Here is a 23,957-nt window from a genome sequence, read left to right as displayed (position 1 = left end):
ACACATAGAAAGGATTCTATTTCACCATTGCATGATATTTTTCAAAAGCTTGTGTGAAGTTTGCCAAATATGTTGCAAAATAAGAAAGGTGGATGGTTTTTGCGAAGTCTAGTAGGCCTCTGTCGTATAATCTGAGACATCTACAAAATTATGGGAACAAATGTTTTTGAAAAATTTCGATAGAAAGATGAGCATGATGGCCTAACTGTCAATTCAACTATAAGGACCTTCAGATTTGCAGAGGAGCACAATTCCTTTGCCCGTGCGATCCCCAGACCTTAATCCTAAAGATTTCTTTCTTTGGGGTCTAGTTGATAGTTGAAGAAAACTGTTTTCAGAGATCATCTGACAACTGCCGATGATATGCCAAATAGTTTAAAGGAATTAAGCCTTGCGCTCAATTGATTAGGCAATACTCTCTAGAGCTGGACACTGGTTAACAAGAAAATTAGCAGTGACCTATTTGAGCATTTATAAGTAGCCTTCCCATTTTTTTCAGACGGTTTACTTTCATCACTAGATAACCAGAATTGTTTTTTGTGAAGTGGTCTTTTGCAATAGAAAAAACATTTTAGTTTCATGAGTTTATTCTAATTTTACGACAGCGTCCTACTAGATTTCTAAAAAACCCTCCCGTTTTTTATTTGACAAATTACAGATCCCCATAAATCGTTTTTTTCAAATGCATCACACAGTACATTATTGCACCTTTGCAATTTAAAGAGTTTTTCGGCGATATAGTGTTTGTCGATACTTTGTACAGAAAAAAAGTTATGAACCATGTACCCACCCAAGGGGCACCCCGTATATTCTTTTATTCTATATATCCAGGTGTGTACTAGATATAGCATTTTGTTAGTATAGTCCATTCAAGAATGAATGGCATCTCAGAAGGCTATGGAAAATCGAATTTAAGTTAATAATATCTCGTAAGGATGTTGTTTTGTGGAAATCAGGTTGGTATTGAGAATAAACATTGACCTATAGACCTATTATATGTGAATCTATTTACTGATCGACGACAACTTGAATTCTGTACTGCCGTTTTTGTTCTTGATTCTATCTAACAAATAGAAAATAGAAAACATAATTGTATCAATTTTGAATGCTGAACAATTCGTTCCGAATTTGAATAAATCTCATTTTCAAATACTTCTCTAGTATATTTTTGTATATTCCAGTTCTGTGATTGAAATTACATAAATAGGTAGAGATCTTTTGTGACCAGATATTAAGCTGTGTCTAGACTTTCCAGGCCTAGTGGGACTTTCATGGCCTACTGAGATGTCAATCATACCGGAATTGACAAAAGAAGTCATAGGGTGTTCAGATAGGCTAAAATATGCTTTAGCTTAGTCTCGTCCAAACTTCAAGTCAGTGTAGCGTCCCCAGAAATTTGACATAATCCAGCAACCCCAAACAACCACTCATATTAAGTCTGAGTACCATATTATTTGTTTTGTGTTCATCGAAGTCTTCATTCATACGCCGACCATTCGAAGGAAACCACTCAAGCATTCCCAATAGTGTGTCTCGCGACAACTCCATCAGTATCTTTGCGATAGAAAGCTTAACTGCAACTGCAGTATCGTCCACAAAAAGCGTGGTTGCTATTCCTGGTGTATTATAATCTGTTAATGCTAATCATAACTGGGAACAACTAGCGTTAGACAGGTCACAGTGGAGGTCTTTGGTCCACAGTTATAATGGAGAATCGAGAAGGATACAGCGGCGGCCAGATCTGGTTGGAGACTATCCATGCCCTGAGTGTGGAAGGATCTGCAGGTCACGGTTGGATCTCTTTAGTCACAGGAGGGCACACAGTCGCAACTAGCACTAAGAAGTTACAAGTCTGTTCGAATTTTTTTATTTTTTTTTTCTTCTTCTTTTTGTAGATTTATTCCCGGTAACGGGATACAGCAATGAATGAATGAAAAATGAATTATAATCTGATAATTAAAGATAAAGCTGGTCCCAAGAGTGATCCCTGAGAGACTCCCATGTTTTTTGGTCTTAAGTCAGAGGATTATCACCCGAGCAGATCAACTGATGCCTTTCTGTAATAAAAGATTCAACTCTTCTCAGCAATCTCAGCGCCGCCTCATCAAACACAAATTTTCTTAACTTAAAAAAAGGTTTATCATAAGCTAGACAGTCGAAGGCCTTAGTGCGGTCAACAAATGTAGCAAGTCTGTGCTCTGTGATATCGAAGCAGCCAAGAGAGAGACTAAACTGAAGATCAGAAAGTGAGCTATTGCATTCAAAAAAATTCATAATTTGTACTCACGTGTCGTTTTTAACTATGTAGGTATTTCTGAATTTCCTATTACATTTGCAATGAGCTATTTCATGTATGACTGATGACCTAGGAGAGGCTTCGATTATTATAAAAAACAATAAAAATCAAACATTGGTCAGCAATTTCCTCAGATAATTTAATTGTTTCCATGAGCGAATACAACGGAAACACGACATATCACTACTGAAAATGAAAAGACTTCTGAATAATAGATGATTTTACAGGCAGCTTAAGCTAACCGAAAGGTTAAACTGAAAAGTACGTTCCCTCGTAGCAAAACTTCGAAGCAAAAATTGATAATTCTGTGGTGTTCTGTTAACAACTGCCTTGCATGGCTTGAAGTATTCAGTTTTTCCCACCAATATATGCCCAAAATGTAGATTATTTTCTGTTGTTTACTCTAGGTTTTTCCCTCGCATCTTCTATATCAGGTTATTTTGTCAACCGATTGGGTACAATATTTTTGTTTATTTGTGAATGTTCTGGACATTTGGAGTTCAATCATCTTCCAAATAATTCAGAGGACTAAATAACTTATTCATGGAAAGGATCCAAGGTCGTCGATTCAACGCAATAATATCGAGTTGGAATTTATATTTTGGCGAAAGAGCACATTCAGAATATTCCAACTTTATTTATCTGCATTTATTTTTGGAATTCGAATTGGGTGGATGTAGATGTCATTCAAGATATTACACATAAAAATACACAAAAATAAGTAAGTGTCAAGCCAATGGAATCTATAATTTATTATCTCTGGATATGTCTGATCGATGTAGATAACAATCATAATAAATAAGGAATGAACTGAAAGAAACGGAATCTCTATACATTCTATATGAACCGAAATGGATGTTTTGCTCCTAAATAAATAAATTCTCAAATACTTAATACAAGAAGGGTATCATTAGTAATAGTAACGCGTATCAACTGGCTGGCCAACGATACCAAGTAACGAAAAAAATAAAGTGAGAAATCGTCTGACAAACAGAAATAAGGAAAAATTTTTCTCAAAAAGGTTCTTCAGTAATCCACTGTCGAAAGTTTTCCGACAGCACAGTTGAATCGCCCTCAAAAATACAAAAATCATATTAAGTGTTCCATTTTTCCATTTCTTCAATGAATAAATTACAAAATTCAGCGATACGCTCACGTGAAACACACTGTACCTATTGAAACACGAAATGGGAAGTTTACAAGAGAAACTATCGTATCGATAAAAAAAATTATTTGAAATATGTAATTTCTTTGTTAACATCAACAATAAATACATAATCGTACCTATAGATAAAATCGAGACAAATATTTTTGCCATGTTCTCGAAATATAAAAGAGATAAAAGACTGGGTGTATTTCTCAGCAACATTGTGTTGAGTTTGGTGAGTTGTGCTTTGATTTCGAAATAATCGTTTCGGTCAAATAGGTACTTATAATTTATTATTGTTTCCAGTTACATCCCAATATTTTTGGATTCAATTCTATTTTCTAAAAATTTTCACAAAAATTTAATAAACTTTTCTCCATATTCACGTCTTCAGTCTATTTTTCATCCCTTAGATCAGTATAGAAATAGAATAAAAATATCAAACGGTTTATTTAACCGTTTGATATTGATATTTACATGAAGTAATAGTTCATATAAACTTCCAAATATCTCTCATACACTTCTATCACAATAATTTTTTCCGCACAGCGAAGAATTGCAAAATTTTTTTCGTTGTGGACGTGTATAAAAAGTTGTGCTTGATGTTTGGAGACATTTGTTAATGGAAATTTAAAAAAAAATCGAATACACAATCTTGAACATTGCAGATTTTCCGCCATTTCGAATGTTTTTTCTGAATTCAATACCATATGTGTATCGATTACTGAAGAATAAGAAGATGTACGTAACAAAAAACCGTTATTTCAAAAATCACACACAACTCACCACACCCAACAAGCTATTGATGGAAAATTATCTTGAACACTTGGTATATCGATTAGTTTTCAAAAACGAGGATTATCTTATGAGGAAAAACTATTTCTCGTGAACTCATCTGACCAACCATATATACATAATGAGACTTTGATTCTTACAAATATTTCAACAATAGATCCTCTTGGTCAAAAAAAAAAAACACTTTTAAAAGGATTCGGTCAAAGTACCCAATTTTTCAGATTCACAGATACTTTTTAATTTTTGAACATCAAATTACTCGAAAATGGCGCATTATATGAGAAAATATGAGGAATACTTTTATTTTACAAAACGTTCAAATATTCATTAGATAGCGACCAACTCAGTTTCAAGAGTTGGATTCTTGTTATTTTTATGGTGAAACTTTTGTATAAAACTTTTTTTTGTACCTCTTTTAGTAACAAAAATAAAGGGGGGATCAAATTATGGTGAAAAACCCGGTACGTAGAAATGATTGATATCTTGTGTGAAAAAGATTCATCAAATAAATGAGAAACGAAATTCCTTTAATTCAATAAAACCATTTTAGAGAACTAAAAATATCTTTTATTTATGGTTTTTCACCATAAGGCGAATCGGTAAAAATGGTTAAAAAAGTGTTTCTTTTAACCCCAAGAATCTACTGTTGAAATATTTGTACGAATCAAAGACTCACCCTGTATATATTTTGTCCCGTTTGTGGCGAATCGTTCTGATTTTGCTTCATCAAAACATTGAATTAATTCACAAAAGAAGATCCTACTAAATTGTCGTAATGTTTTGTTGGTTTCAATAAAACGAAATAGTATAAATCTGCGATACAGCATACTGACTGAAAATCGCAACAAATGTCATTCCAATCCAGTTCGAAGTATTTATAATATACGATTCTAGAATTGTCAATTCTTTAGAAAGTTCCAAACATTTCTTCAATTCATTCAGTTCTAAAAATATACACCTAATAATAATTGAATAATGCGTATATGTATTGAGATACTGTGAAAGTGGATTACGTTTCAGATATATTTTTATTAATTAACAATTTTGAGCGCTATTACAACACCTAGAAGTCGAATAAGTCCAATTTCTGCATTAGGTAGATATCAATAATTCTCAAAATTAGTTCAATTACCAACCTTGATTGAAGATCGATTAAATCGGATTTTTTTATTTAGATAATTATTAATATTGATAATCATCTGTTATAATACAGTTAAAGAAAAAGAAATTAATGCTGTTTTCCACATACAATGATATATGTAGATTTGAAAAAAAAAATATGAAAAGAAATTAAGAATTTGTCAAAAATTCTGATTTTTCTATAAAAAATGAGGTTTTGGGAGAAAATTATCCAAATTAATTATTTTGATCCCAACTTGTTAGCTCGCCTGAAATTCCTTCATAACATAAAAGAGACATTATTAATGCATTCCATATTTTCAAAAATTCTGTTTATTGGTACCTCGTACAAACTTGTTGGTGCGTGCACCAGTGTTTCGCATGTGTAATGTGAATATGTTTTTTTTGTTGCAATTTTGTTGAATACTTATTATTCAAGAAAATTCATGGTATATTTTTTTTACTGTTTTATATCTGCTAGTTTCGTTATTTTTTTAAATGTTCCTGTATATTTTACCCTGTAATTGGGATTCTTCCTGTTGGGTAAATAATGTTGATTTATGACTTAGCCTTGCGGCTTTCACACTCCTCTCCAGAGGAACATTCACTTATCCCAGATATCTCAGATATCAAGGATTAAGATCTTTTGGAGCCCTTTCCAGGTTTTCGGTATCGTGCTGGTGGTCGGGTTCGGGCCGCACCTCGGCTTCTTGCATGCAGAGTGTGTTCCTCTGCATTCCCCATATACTTGCCTACAGTTCTCGCCGTTCCCAGCAGTACCGCCTTCACTTTTTATTATTATTATTAAAAGAAATATATGGAAACTAGTTGTTTCCACTTTGAACATCTGTTTCAGATCAAAATTTAGTTGCATCCTGCTTTATCATTAGTGAGATTACCTCTCTCATACAATCGTGAATTATTCTTTCGTTCCCTTGAATCACATATTAAAATACTGATATTTTTGAGAATTTTCTCAAGTGAAACCTATACCTACCTTTTTCTATATTTTCGATATTAAGTACTATTCTGCTATTCATTTGTTGTTATGCTTTGATGTGAACCAGAAAATTAACTATCATATATTTATATCAATATGAAATGTGTTACAAAATAAACGAAAACATACCAAGAACGGTTAAAACGAAAAACATGAACTGTACTAAGAACACACACATAGACAGAAAGAGCGCTGTAATAATTGTCAGAATAGCACTTGACAAATCCTCATTAGGCCACAGAAATCAGGGTCGACCTAGAAAAAGATGGACCGACAACCTAAGCACACATTAGGCTAGAAGACGAAGAATTAACTGGCGATTTCGCCTAATATGGAGATAGAAAAAGAAGAATTGTATTTGACTGATTATGTAGCTCAAAAAAACGTTAGAATAATTCCACAAAGTGAACTACATTTTTGCATATGTTAGGTAGAATGGCATACAGGCTCGCCTTGAAAAGTGACACTTCTCCTCCTCATGAAATGATATACTTTGAACAGGATGAGTCTTTAACTCGTACAAATATTTTAACAGTAGATTCTTGTTTTTTTTTTCGATTCGGCCCGGATAAAAAGATATAGCCTTTTTAAGTTTTCATAATGAGCTGTGCCACCCCTGTAAAAACAAAATTACTTTCAGAATAACTAGCTGAATCTGTGACACGATACATTTGTGGATCTCTTAAACAGAGTTGTATTCAGCCAAAGTAGCCAATTTTTGAATTTCAAAGAAACTTTTTAATTTTTGAACATCAAATTACTCGAACACAGCGCACCATACGAGAAAATATGAATACTTTTATTTTACAAAACCTTCAAATATTCATTGAATAGTGTCCAAATAAATTTCAAGAGTTGGAGTCTTTGAATTTTTGGTATTTTTATGGTATGTAGTTGTAACAATATGAGAAAACTGGGAGACGTGAGTGATATCTTGTATTCCGAAATGCATTTCATTCTATAAAGCCGTGTGTGAGATACGATTTTTCAACAGCCTGTATTTTTCAAACTGAGCCGATTCGGAAAAAATGGTAAGGGAAAATAGTTTTCCTTTTGACCTCAAGAATCTTCCGATAAAATATTTGTTCGAGTCAAAGACTCACCCTGTATACTATTATCTACGACCCTCAAAATTTGCTATTCAGTATAATGCAGTAACAAAGCGTTAATATTGTGAAAGAATCCTCTCGTTAGATTCATAAATCGCCATTCACCCTACGTAAGGAAGGAGAAAAGACATTTGCAAATGGTTGCAAAAGGTCCTTTGATGTTGGTGATCCTGTATAATATACAGGCTATTTCCTTAACTTGGGGAATAAATTCAGGTTATTTTTCTCTTAGTTATATGGGCTAGAAAAGGTCCTGCAGGCGTATGCTTTGTTTCCAGGATACACTGCGTTGAAGATATTTGAACGAAATTTGGTGAGAAGGGATACTCATTAAGGTTTTTTTTTACGTTGAATATATCATCTTCAGCAATTTCAGTGGCTTGCGTAAGAGCATTGAATTTCACATTAAAAAAAAATAGTAGGTACACAAGTACCTTTTTCCAAAATTGAATTCATTTCTACAATTAAGAACATCCTGTATAGAGTGTACAGAAGGTTTCACAATTAAAATCTTTAGTGAGAGTATACTGAAGAATATTTTTTATCTGAATCAAAAAATTCTTACCTCTTCTAGTTTCTTCAACAGTCCTCCATCATCCGCCTCTTCATCCTCCCTTTTTACATCAATGTTATTAGCAACGGATATGGTAGATTCCGAAGTGTCGAACCCCTGTGTATTCTTATCTCTAACAGTCTCAGAAGACAGCACAAACGACTTCACTCCAAGTGTGTGGGAATGCTCCACTCTTATATGAGTGGTCTCGATCACCTCATGGACTATCTTACCCGGAGGAACAACAGGTGACGGCTTCAGTACTTCTGCGGGCGGTGGTAACTGTGGGCATCCAACAGCTAGTACCATTTTTTCTTTCGATATGTCTTTGTTCATGTTTCTGTCGTACTCCCACCAAGGCGAGTAGCGAGCTTCGCACTCGGAGGCTGAGTCGTAGGTGGATGATCTGGAATGACGAAGGGTGCATTCTGATGCAGTATGAAATTCATCGTCAGATTTGAGATCCTCCACTCGGAACTGCTTGCTCTGAAAATGGACAGGTGTTAAGAGGTGAATATCAAAAGAACAAGCGTACAGAGATAAAGAACACATATATAGCGAACATACGGAATAATAGAAATGGGAACAGGGATTGAGGATTAACTCTGGACTCAAGACTCATCATCATTTTGAGGCTGTAGTGAACAATAGTGATATAGTGCTAGGCTGCATGATTAGAAAATACAAGGTCTTTTCATAGGTAGAAATCACCAAAATAAGTAATTTCACCAAAAATTTTCTATAAAAAATATTCAAGATAGTTACACCCTCTAGAATTTCGATAAAATTTTATGTACGGGACTGTGGAAGGTGATTCCGGCATCGGAAAAACGATGATTATACGATTTTCACAAAATGAGTTTTCAAACCAGCTTTTTGGCCACCTGGCCACGTGGTATTCTGAAGATGCTATTGTGATAGCGAAACGCGTGTCTTGGTTTGAAAACTGATTTTGTGAAAATCGTATAAGGCCACAATTCAATTCAATTCAATTCAATTCAATATCTGAAGAAAGCTGAATAAATTTTCGAAAGCTTCCAACGATGCGAGAAATCAGACAACAATCTGAAGCGATCAGTTGAAGATAATGGTAAGAGGATTGTAACAATTATTCAAGAATATTGGCGGAATCTCATCGGGACCATCCATCCAGATCAACAGACTATTTTTTGTTTCAAGATTTTGACGCTTCCTCGAAGATTCTCCTCAGAAATAACTAAGAATTTAAAGTATCCCCAATTTCACCTTTCCTCATGAGAATCATCATCTCTTCTCTTGTATTCGTAGACTCAAACTCAAAGAAACTTGTAAAAGCTCCTGAAATGTCTTTTGCGCTGCTATAAGAATCATCATTGAACTTCATAGTTGATGGTATTTCATTGTGCTTATCCTTTCGTGACGATAGCTCTATAAGACTGAGATACTTCGGCGAAGAGAAATGATCCTAAGTTTTCTGAACAACATTTACCTATTTACCTAGAAGGAATACAGTTGCTTCACAGAATTCTCCTCTTTGTCGCTGGTTAAGGGAACCGAGTATTTGCTGGAATTTGTGCGATATTTTTCATCACTCTCCAGTCCTCTTTCATCCAGTGTCAGATATAATAGGCCTCTTACAGTTTTTTCCATGCTTCTCTATCTTGCTGTTCTCATCCATTGCTTACCGGCTACAGCGACTATATCGTCTATCCATCTTTTTCTCTGTCTTCCTATGCTTCTTTTGTCTCTCGAGGTGCCCAAAACGTCACTTTGTGTGACCACCTCTCCACACTCTGCCTTGCAACGTGTGCCACCCACTGCCACCTAAGTTTCGCCTCATGATTTCAGTTATTCTAGTCTTTTTTCGTATTTTAGTGTTCGGAATTCCGTCCCTTAAGCTTATACACAGCAAAATCATTTCAATGGTCCTTTGAGTTACTCTCAGTTGTTCTGCCCCTTTTTCTGTTATTGCCATAGTTTCTAGACCATAAGTTGCCACTGGTAATATACATCTGCCGTAGGTTTTGCGTTTCAAGTGCAGAGGAATATTTTTGTACCTTAACGGAAGCCTACCTGTTATTCTGGCTGGTACGCATCCAGTTTTCTGTTATTTTGTTGTCGATTTGTTATTTTTATTATGTTTAACGATTTGTTATTAATTTTATTATTCTTGTTAGTAACTTGTAAAGGTGGGATAAAAGAGTTATGGGTCTATAGTTTTCAATATTTGAACTGTCTCTTTTTTTGTAGAGCAGAATAACTTCAGCGTTTTTCCACGACTTTGGTATTTGTCCCTCCACCAAGCATTTATTCTGCTGAATAAATGCTTTATTCGAATCGTTTCTTCCAGAATGGTTCCTCCAAACCGGGAGTTTTCCCATTTCCCATTTGTTTGAAAGCAGTTTTAATTTCGAATGACATTATTTCCGGTAGAACTTCTGAACCCATATTCAGGATGTGTTTGGAGTGTTTGCTTTGAGTATTTACGGGGTTCTTGATGGTTTCTCGCAGAATTTTTGAATTTCCCTTGCAATGTCCGTCTTTTGGATGAGTAAAATTCCTTGGTCACTTTTTATCTTCACAGATTAATGTGTCTGAATAACGAATTGTTGCAGATTAACTGAAGAATTATAGTAATTTTTTTTTTCGTTCTTGTTGAAGACAAATTTTTTCATGATTCAAGATATAAGTATATAGATTGCATGAGAAGTTGACCTTTATTTTTGTCATCCGAATGAATTTTCAAGTTCGATGCGAAAAACTAATTATGGAATATTGAACAAAAATTGACTATGAATTCTTGGTTGAAGGAACTTGAAGAAAAACTACCAACTTCCTTTTAACCAAGAAGTGTATAGAAGATCATGTTTTTGAGAGGTGGATATTTAAAATAATTTTATTTACAGCCTGAAGGTTGCAAAAGTCCACCGAAACGGCTAAGGAACTTGGTCGTTTCCTTATTATTTTTCAACCAAGAATTTAAACTCAATATATCATCATAGGTAAGCAAAAATTGAATAAAACTATGGATATCGATAAATAGCCAAGACACTTTTCTTATTCTGTTGCTTTCAATATGTACTATATTTGGAGTAAAAACCACCTGTTTGAATCTCTTTTCAATAAGAATAAGAACAAAAAGAAATGAAATAAAGAGGACTGACGTTTATCTGAACTAACAATAGCAACGAGTATTTAGTAATTTGGCTATACTGCTGAACCTGTTGACAGTACGGTTAACCCTGACAGTTTAATCTCATTAGAAATCAAATTCAACCTAATAATGAATTGACTTCAATACATGATCTTTTCTTTGAAGGGAAAATAAAAATGTCGAACATAAAAATTATAAAAATCAAATAATGTGGGTAGAAGAGTAGAAGGAAATCTAGATTCAGAAGAAAATCATTGATAATTGTTGAAACTTTTGTGGCTACCCTTAGAATTCAATCATTTAACGTCCACATGTAGTCACCATTCAAAGAGTCCTCCAAAACTGAAGAAGAATTTTTTTGAATTCACGTTATTTTCCAAACGATCAAAATATATCGTTTATGAACGATCCTTAATTTTCAGAAAGGAATCAACAAGTAAAATTAAAAATGAGGGTTGTAAATATGATTACCTTCGTATGTAATTTTAATCTAAGTATAATTATCCCCTTAAAAAGACCCTGTGTTGGCAGGACATGATCTTGGTACGGATAACCATAACTCTTCTCGGTTATGCATTCGTGTATAATTGTTATTCTCGGAATAAAAATTTCACTTGTCTCTAATGAGAATCAATAATATAACAACGATTTATTGGTTTCTCAACCGTAACATTTTAATGCGTAAGAAAACTGATATAATCGGAGATTTATTCTCCACACCACTTCTGGGATAGTTAAATCAATAATGAATTTTGTCATTATGCATCATAATTTCACATCGGCACGTTTTCTCCATGTAGTTGCCGTGTGAAACAAATGAGTATTAATTCTCAAGACCAGAAACGATCTTCTAACTAAAACCTAGATTATAATTTATCGACAAATTTTCATATGGGAAAATGTGAAATTATTACAGATTAGCTTGAATTCAAAATTGCTTATATTTTACTGTTCAAGATTAGGAATTTAAACCAATTCTAACATTAGATTTTAATACAGCATCGTATATACGGTTAAGATTATGAAGTAGGTATTATCGTGCAGAATAGAAGGAGTACAGGGTGAGCATAATTAATAAATTATCTACTTGGGGAATCTCGAGGACTATATAGCAGCTAGAAGAAAACGGGTGTCACATTTTCGAGCTCCTTTTTCCCGACTAACCAAGACTGAAAACAGAACCAGCCTATCGTTTCTATGAACGAAAATTGAGAAATTGCCATTTTCTATAATGGTCATTCACACGCTCGTTTCAACTCTTACTCGAAAATGATTGTTGTCACATTCTGCAGGCAGTTTTTTACGATTAAATCGAATATTATATTGAATTCTTTGATCTAGCCATTTCCAAGATATGACCGAGATTTCTGATTTTCCAAATGTAGATAAACTGTAGTTGAAAATTCTTCAATCTTGCTGAAAACTTTTTTCTTTTTTCAAAAATTTATCACTTCACGAGAAAAAAGTTGCCTTTTTTCCTGCTTTCCGTTCTACTTTTGAATGATAAGTAAGTAGACGTTACCATAGTGACTGCTGAATGTACATTAATCATTCGTGAGCTCATTACCTACTCTTTTGAATTCAACTTTCAAATTACACAAATTTTGTCGTATCGAATTGATATTCTGCCTTGAATGTATTTTCCATGTGTGAAAAATATTCATTTCTGATCAATAATTTAATTATGCCCTCAATGGGTTCTAGTAGGGAATACAGTGGTGTAATGGGTAATGAAATACGACAGCACAGCATATCGAAGCAACGGAAAATAAATTTTCTTTAACGTATTACCATATTCCTGAAAAGAGACAGCGCAACGAAAAGAAAACGACAGCGAATGCGTGTAAAATAAGGCTAATAAAATATGTTTATAGAATAAGCTGATATTTTTGTATTGAAGGACAGCTTCTTTATTGAAAACAAAATTTCTTCCTTGTTTTTTCCTTGGTGATTGCCGAAGTTTGCGTTATTATTTTGGTTGTTATTGAAAGAAGATTCATCAGCCTTTAGTTACTTAGGTGCGTCCATATTCATGAAAGGTAATAATAGACTTAATTAATTAAATTAATATGCCTTAAAATTAAGAGGTAATGAACGTAATCAATTCAGATACGTAACATCCACTGGTGAATCAACAAAAGCTACAATCTAAATCAAGCTAGCTTGTCACCACCATTTGGAATAACAACAGAGAGAGAGAGAATCTCATCTTGTAAGAGCAACACAATTCACAACTCAATCAAAAAGAAACGAATTGATGAACTCATTATTTGATGTCAATAGTCGCTATGATGCTTCTATAAACAGTAGCGCCCCCTGACAGGAATCCAGATCCAACACACTGCTCCTTCTAAAATCTAGACTCCTCGAGTGAAGATGGCAGCGTTTATCTTATTTCTAGTAATCAATAGATTTTTGAAAACAAAAAATATCATAACACGTTGAAAATATCGTATCTCCAATCTCAGGCACTAGCACAAATTTTTCAAGTAATTCGATTTTACGAGCTCTAAGCACTTTTCTCAAAAACTGATGGAAATAAAATTGTTTGAGAAGAAACCAGTATTCGATTGAAAGAACACATCTCCTTATTAAAGACCACTGACTTTTGACGGATAAGAAATAGAATGAAGTAAAACAGACAAGAAGTTCTTCGTTCTATTCGCCCAAAGTTTCAAGATTTCATATGGAAAATATGCCATAGCCATATCAGAATTTTTCTGTTCGTGCAAATGCATCATCGTCTCAACGAAAGTAAACTTAAATTAAAGGAGTTGGAAAAATCCAAAAAGAAGAGGAATAACTAACCAAAAGCTTAACTCTTCCGTTGAATTTCATGACTCAACCTTAGTTCAATTCGATACTAGTTATCAATTCCGCATTCGATTGAATTACCAATGAACACACTAATTGTTGATTTCCATTCAATAAATTTTTGGGGCAATGTAAAAGTGAAAGATACTTATCGCCAAAAATGTGCCATATGGCACACCGTTAATGATTTTCACGAAAACAAATGCCTTTCACGTAATACATGTCGGGTCCTTAAATAGCCCGATATGTGACCGAAGAAATCAGTCAACATTTCGGTTTCAATTCGATCAGCTTATCGTATTAAGTTAACGAAAATGAACGGTATAATTGTGAGTGTTCACGTAATCGCTAAATTAATAATGATTAATAGTGAGATCGAAGGCGACAAAATCAATAGAAATATGTGGGATTGGACTTAGAATTCCTTCAATACTTGATTTGTCTCCAACTTCATATTTTCTGAAAAACTGATGTGTAAACTAATAGTTCGAGAATTGTGAATTAAATTTCGGCCATCTCAAATACAAATATTGATATTGGAAAACTTTTGTTTAAGATTTGTTTGTAGAATATTTGAAAAATTAAGTTTCCAGAAATTATTACAATTTTGGCTTCTGCTACTCGTATATCGTCATCATCATCAAATTGAATTATTATTGGGCTTTCTTTGCAAAAGCGTTTGATTTGTCGTGTTTTGTAGCAAACCTGACATATAATCTATCAGTACCATAATATACCAATATGAAAATCTGAAGACTTTCAGGATACTAATATCTCAACCATCTTTTATAGGTCTTAGCTCTACTAGTGGTCAGTGTAGCATCTGTATACGGCCAATTCGGAGGAGGACACCATGATCACCACCATTTAGAAGAATACATTGACTATAAGGTCCGTTTCCTACTAAAAAAAGCGAATATTAGGTTTCAATATCTTTATTTTTTCTACAGGCGCCACCACACTACCATTGGGACTACGCAGTACACGATCTGAAACATCACGATATCAAGAGTCAATGGGAAACGAGGGACCATGACAAGACGAAAGGAGTTTACACTATCTTGCAACCTGACGGTAGAAAACGTATTGTCGAGTACATAGCTGGTAAACACGGGGTTGACTACAAAGTGAGGTACGAAGGTCATAGCGAACATGGAGGTATTGGAGCCCTTAGCGGTTGATTGAATATGATGCCAGAGATTTAGTCTTTATACTATGTATATTACATACCTACTGAGCCGCCTTGATACCTGTGTTGAATTTTAAGTTGTTTTGTTAAGTTTATGTTTATCTAGTTTGTAATGCAATAAAACTTGTTGACTCTCCACTTCGGATTTTTTATATACAATAATGAACCTTCGGATAGTGTTGTCGAAAATAAGTGAAATAGACCAGAATATAATCAAGCAGAATCTAAAGTGAAGGTCATACTGGTGAATTTCCTTTGAAAATAAAACGTTTTCGTTTGGAAGAATGTAAAATGCACTCATATGACTGATTGAGCAGGTCAGTAATATTCAAATGAAAATTAGGTACAGGGTGTCCTAGTTAAAGTGTCTATACCTTATTGTGGAAACTAAAGGAGCTAGAAGAAAAAGTTGAAAACAAAACATGTCTGTAATAAATTGAACTTTTATTTTTTACAACCCACCTTAATACAGGGTGCTCCGTATTTTTCCTGTTAGTATCAACTTTCTTATTTTAAATGGAACACCCTATATATTATTGCATTTTTGAATTCCTTGTCAAATTTTAAGGTAATTTTGATACGACAACCATGGTCCTATATAGCACCGATTCTGAGGTAGGTATTCGACTGTTTCCTAAAATTTTGACAGCTCTAGGTACTCACTAAAATAGCTCATACTAGTTTTCTAATGAATGTATCGAAACCAAATTCCTTCAGCTCTTCTCAACATATTGGACCATACGTTATATTTCTATTTTTAGTAATCTGATATACAGGGTCTTCAAAAATTAAAATTGAAAATTCAAATAGAATTTCAATCAAAACTAAATTTTTTCAAATGGGAACCTATATTTTTTTCGTGTTCATCATGTAGAGCAGCTTAAAATGCGCAAAAAATGTATTCAAATTTTTCTGTAAAGGGAATAGTTTCAGAAATATGGAAATAGTGGATCAATTATTCAAATGCCTTCTAGGGCCCTCAAAATATTGGAAGAGGAAAATGCTTCACAACATACCCCTCGGAAAGGACTGTTCCATAGTAAACTGTCTCCCAAATTCGATGTCCAGTGAGAGGATTTCGTAAACTAGAATAGCTAGAGCAAAACCGACGACGCATTTCCGAGATCTTTTCCCAGGGAAACAAAGAATGCCGATGAAAGTAGCCTCCTACGATCTTTTTTTGTTGAATTATCAGCAAAAAATGAGATTTTGACAATTTCGAAAACGTTAAACAAATATAGGTTCACTTTTTTACATAAAATCCACTGATAAGCTCAAGAAAAATCTTCCTGCTCTTGATTTCGATAAATTATTAGACAAATATTGTGTTTTTTAAATGCACTTTTATTTGTTATTCTTGAATTAGAAAAAATCGTCTGTCAGTAGTTTCTACGTATAAAAATATCTGTAAAAGTTTCAAGTTTCAGATCTCGGACAAAAACGTTAGGAGAACTTTCAGAAATCATCGAAATCTCAATTTTTGCTGAAACATATATCAAAAACGCAGGATCGTAGGAAGGTACTGTTTTCATCATTCCTTGTTTCTCTGAAAAAGAGCTCGGAAACCTGTCATCAGTTTTGCTCCAGCTCTTCTTGTTTCTGAGATTCCCTCACTAGACATGGAATTTGGGACACCATGTACAGGCAGAGATGTATGATGTACTTGTCTGCACGCAAATGAAATTTTCGTAAGTGATAATCTGTGATACTGAAATACCCCTTCTGATGTCAGTGTCAACTCCTACCAACGAGGATAATGCAGGAAACCTCTGCGTGAGCAGGTATTCAGAAAATTTTGCTCTGAACGGAGCGCAAGGGATGATTCCCAGACAGTTGAGGCTTTTCATTTACAGAGCTCCTCTGAAGGGGACATGAAACTCATAGCCAACGAGGGGAAACAACGGTGTTTGCCAACTGCTAGTCTTAACACACCTATTCAATAAATAAGCATTTAAGTAGAATGGGGTTAATTTGCTGTCATCTGCTGAACGGCTCAACATATTCTGTTCACCTGTACCCTGTACCGATTTTACTGAGTTAAGGACGGCCTAGAAAATCCAACACGTCTGTTTCTCCAACTTTTTTCAGAAGTTCAATGGTGCTCATGGACTTCGTTCACTGCAGCACAACAAGGAGAAGAGCTAGCGAAAAGAAAAATGCCATGAATTGAAAATATAATTACATGGATCTTATGGACTTGAGGACTTCATACATTTGCAACTATCCACATACATTAAACAGCTTGGATCATGGTCAACTGCCATAATATCCTGATTTATCTTACTATTTATCTTGATTTTTCTGGTTGCTATATATACTATTCTATCCGCCTGCATGTCCCCTCAGAAAGTTAACTTAACGAAACTCGTTCAATCCAACAAATCTCCTCCAGTTCTTCTCTGATATCGATTTTTAGTGATACTGTTCCAGTTCCAAGAAGGTCGAGCAAAAAAAAAAGGTGGGACGTATAAGAAGTCCAGACAGTAACCACAGAATCCAAAGATTCTGGGATCGTGTCTCCTCCACGAGAACGTTTCCAGAGAAAAATCTCATAAAGTTGGGGTATCTGGAGATAACAGAAAATATTCCAGTTTATTATAAACGGGTCCATGACACAACGAGGAGATGCAATATGTTTCTGATTCTCTTAAGGTTGATCTTGGGAAATGGCTGAGGTTGTTGTTCCTTAAAACATCTCAACAATAAAAAAATTAATCAATGCATATATCAGTTCAGTTTGAATTTCATCCATGGATAAGTAAAACAACATATCGGGAATTTGGAATTTCAGCTATTGCAATGAATCGAATTAATTTGGCAGCTGAGATTAAAGTCCAAATTCCTGATAAGTTTTTTCACTTAATCAATATATTTCAATCACTGCTGGAAGTTTTTATTTCGATGTCTCTTATATAGTTCATTGATGGTATCGACCCCATGACCTGCGATATTTTATAGGTACAAGTGCATAACATTGTATTGCTACTGTCGCAGTACGATTTCGAAGAACCTTGCCTCTTGGGTTTTATATGCATAAATGTATGTACGTATATTACTGAGTGGAGAACGTGTCGTGGTTGAATGGTTCTACGTAATTCCGTTAGTTATATGTGGGTATCAATGCTCATGTACGAAGTTATCTCACCTCCTTGTACCGTATGAAAAGGAAGAAATATGGAAAGAGTGCACTTCCTGTGATGCAATACCTACAGTTTCCGCAATTCATGCAAATCATCACATTTTCTTTTATTTTTCGTATTCACGCAGGTATTTGAGGATATTGTCCTATATTTACCGCGGTGAAATTTTTAGTAGCTTTTCCTAAAGCTGCCTGATGAATATCCCACCGAAAAATAACGTTTCGGATCATGAAGCATATTCCTTCATCACAAAATCAACTTAATTCTTCAGAATTATCAATTCGGATGAAATATACTCAATGTAATCCTAAAAATTTTACTTAATTGTCTTACGTTTGAGAAGTCTGCTTATTAGACAGCAGTAATATTTTTTAACAAATTACTCAAGGAAACTAGAAAACTACCATTAAAAAATCACAATTGAAGGTTGAAGGCAAGAAAATTTTAGTCTTCGAGAGCATTTTATTGTGTAAAAGAATTCGTGGATGGTAATTTCAAAGATGATGATTTAGAATGACTGGCCATTTCATAGTCTGATTTGTATTTGTTGCTTTGTTTGTCTAAGTTTTTAACTGTTTACTCCATTTTGTGCCCTCATTTGTTGTATACATTGACTCTTACTGCATGTTCAGCATTATAAATAAATAGTATCTTATCTTATGAAGTACCTAATCGTTTGTATATAGATTCCGGAACGTTACGTTCATTGATTTTTTTTCCATATTTCATTCTTTATTTTTATACGAAATACCTACTGCTCCTGCAAATAGTCAGAACCCTCTTCTGCTAATAATATTGCTCGAATTAAATTTTCAACTTAATTAGTAAGTTTGAAATACCATTACTGGCAAATTGAAGACAGTAACTGCGAAATAAGCAACAAAAATGAAAAATTGATTAGGTAGGTATAACTTCGCATCATTTTGTGATATTGAATATTCAACCCGATATACAGAGAATTATCCTTCGCCTCTGGATGCAACTGGCGCAGAGTATTTTGTTTTTCTATATCTTCTTGTTGAACAGAGAGCCAGAAACTTCTGTTTTTTGAGATGAATTTGAAAATGGTGGAGGGCTTTACAGAGTTTATTCTTGATGCTGGGTGGAATGCTAGCTCACATGTCTTTGCCATTTTTCGCATAAAATGCATTGCTATGGAAATATCATTATTATATGAAATCCCCTTTTTTCTTACAATTCTATATAGCTATAGTTCCGAATTTTTTTTCGCAATAGTGTTGTATTTTCTCGAATAGATTGAAGCCACCATCGTTAGTTTTCTTGCAACCTTCGCAGAGTATTTTTTTCAAGCTCTCCTTGTTGTACAGTATGTGAATATAGCAAAGAGAAAAATATACCTTATAAAATTTCCCTTCATGTTGGGTGGATTGTTAGGTCATTACCTTGAGACATTTCCTTCACAAAATGTATGGAAGTAGCGCTATTTACATCTTGAATTTTGGCAAAAAAATTGATTTCATAAAATGACGATACTTCCATAGCAACGCATAGTATCCGAAAAGTGAATGTCCCGAGGTTTTGACCTAACCACCTAGTATCGAAAGCTAATTTGTTAGACCTTTTTCTATTCCCAAATTCTACGCCAAAATCTGTTGGCTGTTCTGCATTTACATCATGAACAAGAAGAAGGGATTTAAAATAAAATAGCTTGCGTCTTTCGCATACAGAAAAAGGATAACACTTCAAATCTCGGGGTGAATATCCAGCAATCACTAAAGTAATGTCAAAATAATAGCTAGTCAAACTAGGCCATTTTTCAGCTGTCCCACTTCATTTCCTTCCTAGTTTATATTACGACCAAATACTAATTACAAAATATTACTGTGAAATTTCGAGTTGAAAATTGAAGAAAAAAAAGGGCTTAGTGATCTATGCTACTGAAAGTGCAGCAATCAAATCAACTCTCAAATTGTCTGGAATTCTAAAGTCAATTGGATCTCTAAAGTTTCCAGTGAAATTTTCATATCGTTCTGAATATCTACCATAAGTAACCATCTGGAGACACTTTTAAGTTATACTTAGGAACATATTTTTATAACCTAACCCAAGTATGAAATAAAGATGTACAGGATGTACAAGAATTCGAGATGCAATCAGAGTCTTTGAACGGGCGTTTCACGAACAAATTCCGACGAAATGCAAAATAACAATGAAAATTCCAATGAATATTCAAATTTGTGCAGAGTGAAAGATATGCATCAGCTACAATGTGTCATACTGGAGCTATTAATGATTTTCAAGAAAACCACCTACTTTCACGTAATAATGCTTTAAATACCGTAGATACAGTGCTAGGAATCAGTCAACTACTCGGTTCTACATCAACCAACACCTTCATTAATTAGGATATCCACTATGAATTGTTTGATAGTGAGTGATAATAATATTCATTTCGTGGATATTTTTCATCGTCGATTCCATTAGAAAATTCAGTTTCATATGCGAAGTGACTTGGTGGTAGAATTTAAAAAGCAGAGTCGGGCTTTAAGTTTCCTTCTGAAGACATTGTCTCTGGATTTTCGCACAATTTTGGACGGGCTTAAGTTTCCTTCTTGTCATCAAAAAACACGCATATAAATTTCAAAACTTTCTTTCGACATCATATCATTCTAAACTCAATAAATTTTTGTCTCTTTTGTGGTGATTTTCTTCACAGACTTATAATTTTTTAATAGGATTCCTCAAAATTGTAGAAAATATAATATATTTTTGAAATCCGTTTCAAATATATCACAACAATTTTCATCAACAGGTCCTAGCTTTTCTAGTCGCTTGTACACTATGTGTACATGGACAATTTGAAGATGGAGGACATCATCATGATCACCATTTAGAGGAGTACATAGATTATAAGGTGAGCATAATTTTTGGATCGTTTTCAAATTACCTGATGGCATGAACATGCCATGGTACCGCTAAAAATGAAAATCTCATTAATTTCATTACGTTGATTGTGTCCACCAATTTGTGATATAAAAATTTTACAAAAATCAGAAGAAATCGAAAAATCAGGAAGGATTTTTTTCGATACCGTTTCGTTTAATCAACCATGTCCAACCAAGTCAGGAAAAAACGCCAATCCAGATATGTATTATAATATATCAAGTTCATATATTTACTCCAGGCTCCCCCTCACTACCACTATGATTATGCAGTACACGACTTGAAACACCATGACATTAAGAGCCAGTGGGAAACGAGGGATCATGACGAAACCAAGGGGGTATACACCATTTTGCAACCTGACGGCAGGAAGCGTATTGTCGAATACGTAGCAGGAAAACACGGAGTTGACTACAAAGTGAAATATGAAGGTCACAGTGAACATGGAGGAATTGGTGCCCTCAGTGGATAGACAGAAGTTGATTTCGATTTCCCGAATTTTATTTTTTTCACCTTGTTATGAACCTATGTTGACTGTTGGGTTTTATGTTGACTTATTTTTATTTAGTGCAATAAAACATGTTTTTAATTTTTAATTTTCGCCTTATTGTTCCCTCAGTTGCTCTACAAGTACAAAGTCAGAAATCATGATTATATTTAAATTAATTTTTGAATATGACTGGGAACGAAATTTTGGTCATATTTTTCAATGATAATATCGAAACAATCAATTCCAGACACCAGCACTTGGAGAATTGTTTTTTTTTTTCTGGAAAGTTGCTAGTTCGTTTGTTTCTACCTGTTTCTTCAAACTCTTCATAGTGTTATTGAATATGAGCGACAAAGTTCAGATGATGCTGCATGAAAAAATAATGACAGTTTGGTATTATACATAGCTTTTGTACAGAACTACTACATTTCCTGAGAAACAGGGTGTTGAAGTTTGACTTGAAAATAAAGAAAATTAAGCATCACCATGTCCCTGAGACTTGAGGCACGCAGGCAGAGAAACTAGCTGACTAATACCATTGTCAATGTGGTCAAGAGTGTCTTAGGAACAGCCACATGTTTATCACAGAGGTCAGCCAAGCCAAAGGTTGAGGGCTTTGAATGTACATAGCCACCAGATAAATATATTTTGGCGCGTTAGGTATGTGAATTTTTCTTGTACTTCTACTTAATAGATGAAGAAAATTGGAAAAACTCACCTCTGCATCAGAGACTGTCACCTCGCTCACCCTTATAGAGGGACCACCTTCAGTAAGTTTATCTTCAGAGTTAGTTGGTGTAATTTCTTCTTGCGCAGTTTCTTCCACCTTAGGAGTTAGTATCGGTACTTCCCTACCATCTTTAGTTCCCCCTATTGGCATTCTGTAGGAACTATGGATTGAATTAAAAATAACTGTGTAAAAATCATTCACTAAAGGAGAAAAATTATTCGAAAAAGCATTCCGACCTAACATCGATCCTATCTTTCAACGAAATGAATCCACACATAATATTACGTCCTTCCATTTTCAAAAGAAATATGAAATTTTTTTCCTAGAGAATTGTTTCATTTTACTGTAACTATCGGGGTGTGTTTCGATTGATATGAAATATAAGAGCCGAATTTTCATCAGTTTACATTTCCTCTTCAACTAAACTCCTTTTATTCTTTTCAATACATATGCATACATGCAATAAGTCTGGTGGTGATTGGGAATTCCAACAAGTGATACACCACCTGATGTCAATTTTTGTATATAAAAAGTTAGTAGACTTGTTTATTTACATCGGGAAACAGAAGAGTGTTTTAAATCTCCATAAAAAAGTTGATATAATTTGGTGATATTCTTTCATATATTTAGTAGTAAGGAGCGGCTCCCATACTAACTAATACTGTAGTGTCTCCCAGTTTAAATCTTTGTCAAGAAGAAGTTCTTGTAAGGGAATCATTTTTCATAATTTCTCTGAAGAAAATAAACGAAAAAAGTTGGTCCGAATCAGAATGGGTTCAGAAGAATATATGAACAGATAAGAAGCTTGGATTTGTGTCCTAAAATTAGAAAGACTTGGTCCAAGTACATGAAATTTCCCTCCTTATACTAATAAGATATAGAAACATTTCCCAACTCTTAAGTTTATATGGAATTTACCAATCCATTCTTCATTCTAAAAATCATGTTGAGAAAGAAGGGTACTCAACCATCCGTTTTTTATCTCGATAATAACAAGGAATTCATTTTAAGCTCAATAACCCTAAAACATTTTTTTCGATTCGCCCCTGATGAGTGATAAAGCCATTTTAAGTTTATATAATGAACCCTGCCATCCCTGGAAAAACAAAATTACCTTCAGAATAACTAGCTTAATCAATGACACTACACGTATGTAGATCTTTTAGATACAGTTGTATTCAGCCAAAGTACCCAATTTTTCAAATTTCACAGATACTAATCAATTTTTGAATATAAAATTATTCGAAAACGATGTCTTTCAAGAGAAAATATAAAGAATACTTTTATTTTACAAAACGTTCAAATATTCATTAGATAGCGCCCAACTTAGTTTCTTTAGTTGGGTTCTTCGACTTTTCGGTATTTTTATGGTACGTAATGGTCATAAGAGAAAACAGCCTTTATTTTTTTAAACCGAGCTGATTCGGAAAAAATGGTAAAGAAAAAAAGTGTTTCGTTTGACCTCAAGAATATACTGCTGAAATATGCAAACGATTCACCCAGTATATTTCAACCTTCACATCTACAAGGTCTGTCAT

The 23,957-nt window shown here is 34.1% G+C and overlaps 3 protein-coding genes across 8 annotated transcripts in view; 2 read left to right on the top strand and 1 right to left on the bottom strand.

Moving 5' to 3' along the window:
- Positions 1-15,293, top strand: part of LOC123322985 (adult-specific cuticular protein ACP-22-like) — a 77,385-nt gene extending 62,092 nt beyond the window's left edge. For 2 of the 3 annotated variants that reach the window (XM_044911122.1, XM_044911121.1), the window contains exons 2-3: positions 14,759-14,857; positions 14,917-15,293. In XM_044911122.1, coding sequence (XP_044767057.1) covers positions 14,759-14,857; positions 14,917-15,147 — 330 coding nt within the window. In that variant the 3' untranslated portion in view covers positions 15,148-15,293. Of the gene's footprint in view, positions 1-14,202; positions 14,296-14,758; positions 14,858-14,916 lie in introns of those variants that run through there. The other variant, XM_044911123.1, reaches the window with a different exon arrangement.
- LOC123322982 (titin) overlaps positions 1-23,957 on the bottom strand; it is a 147,434-nt gene that overhangs the window by 121,953 nt on the left and 1,524 nt on the right. For all 4 annotated transcript variants that reach the window (XM_044911117.1, XM_044911115.1, XM_044911116.1 and 1 more), the window contains exons 2-3: positions 22,408-22,579; positions 8,032-8,505 (exon numbers count right to left, since the gene is read on the bottom strand). In XM_044911117.1, coding sequence (XP_044767052.1) covers positions 8,032-8,505; positions 22,408-22,569 — 636 coding nt within the window. In that variant the 5' untranslated portion in view covers positions 22,570-22,579. The remainder of the gene's footprint in view (positions 1-8,031; positions 8,506-22,407; positions 22,580-23,957) is intronic.
- On the top strand, positions 20,547-21,791 carry LOC123322986 (adult-specific cuticular protein ACP-22-like). Its single transcript, XM_044911124.1, has 3 exons — positions 20,547-20,686; positions 21,069-21,170; positions 21,441-21,791. Exons 1-3 carry the CDS (start codon positions 20,672-20,674, stop codon positions 21,669-21,671), a joined length of 348 nt encoding a protein of 115 aa, XP_044767059.1. The 5' UTR covers positions 20,547-20,671; the 3' UTR covers positions 21,672-21,791.

The sequence above is a fragment of the Coccinella septempunctata genome, chromosome 1 (genome assembly GCF_907165205.1).
Source record: "Coccinella septempunctata chromosome 1, icCocSept1.1, whole genome shotgun sequence".
NCBI lineage: Eukaryota > Metazoa > Arthropoda > Insecta > Coleoptera > Coccinellidae > Coccinella > Coccinella septempunctata.
This window is presented reverse-complemented; position numbering and strand designations above follow the sequence as displayed.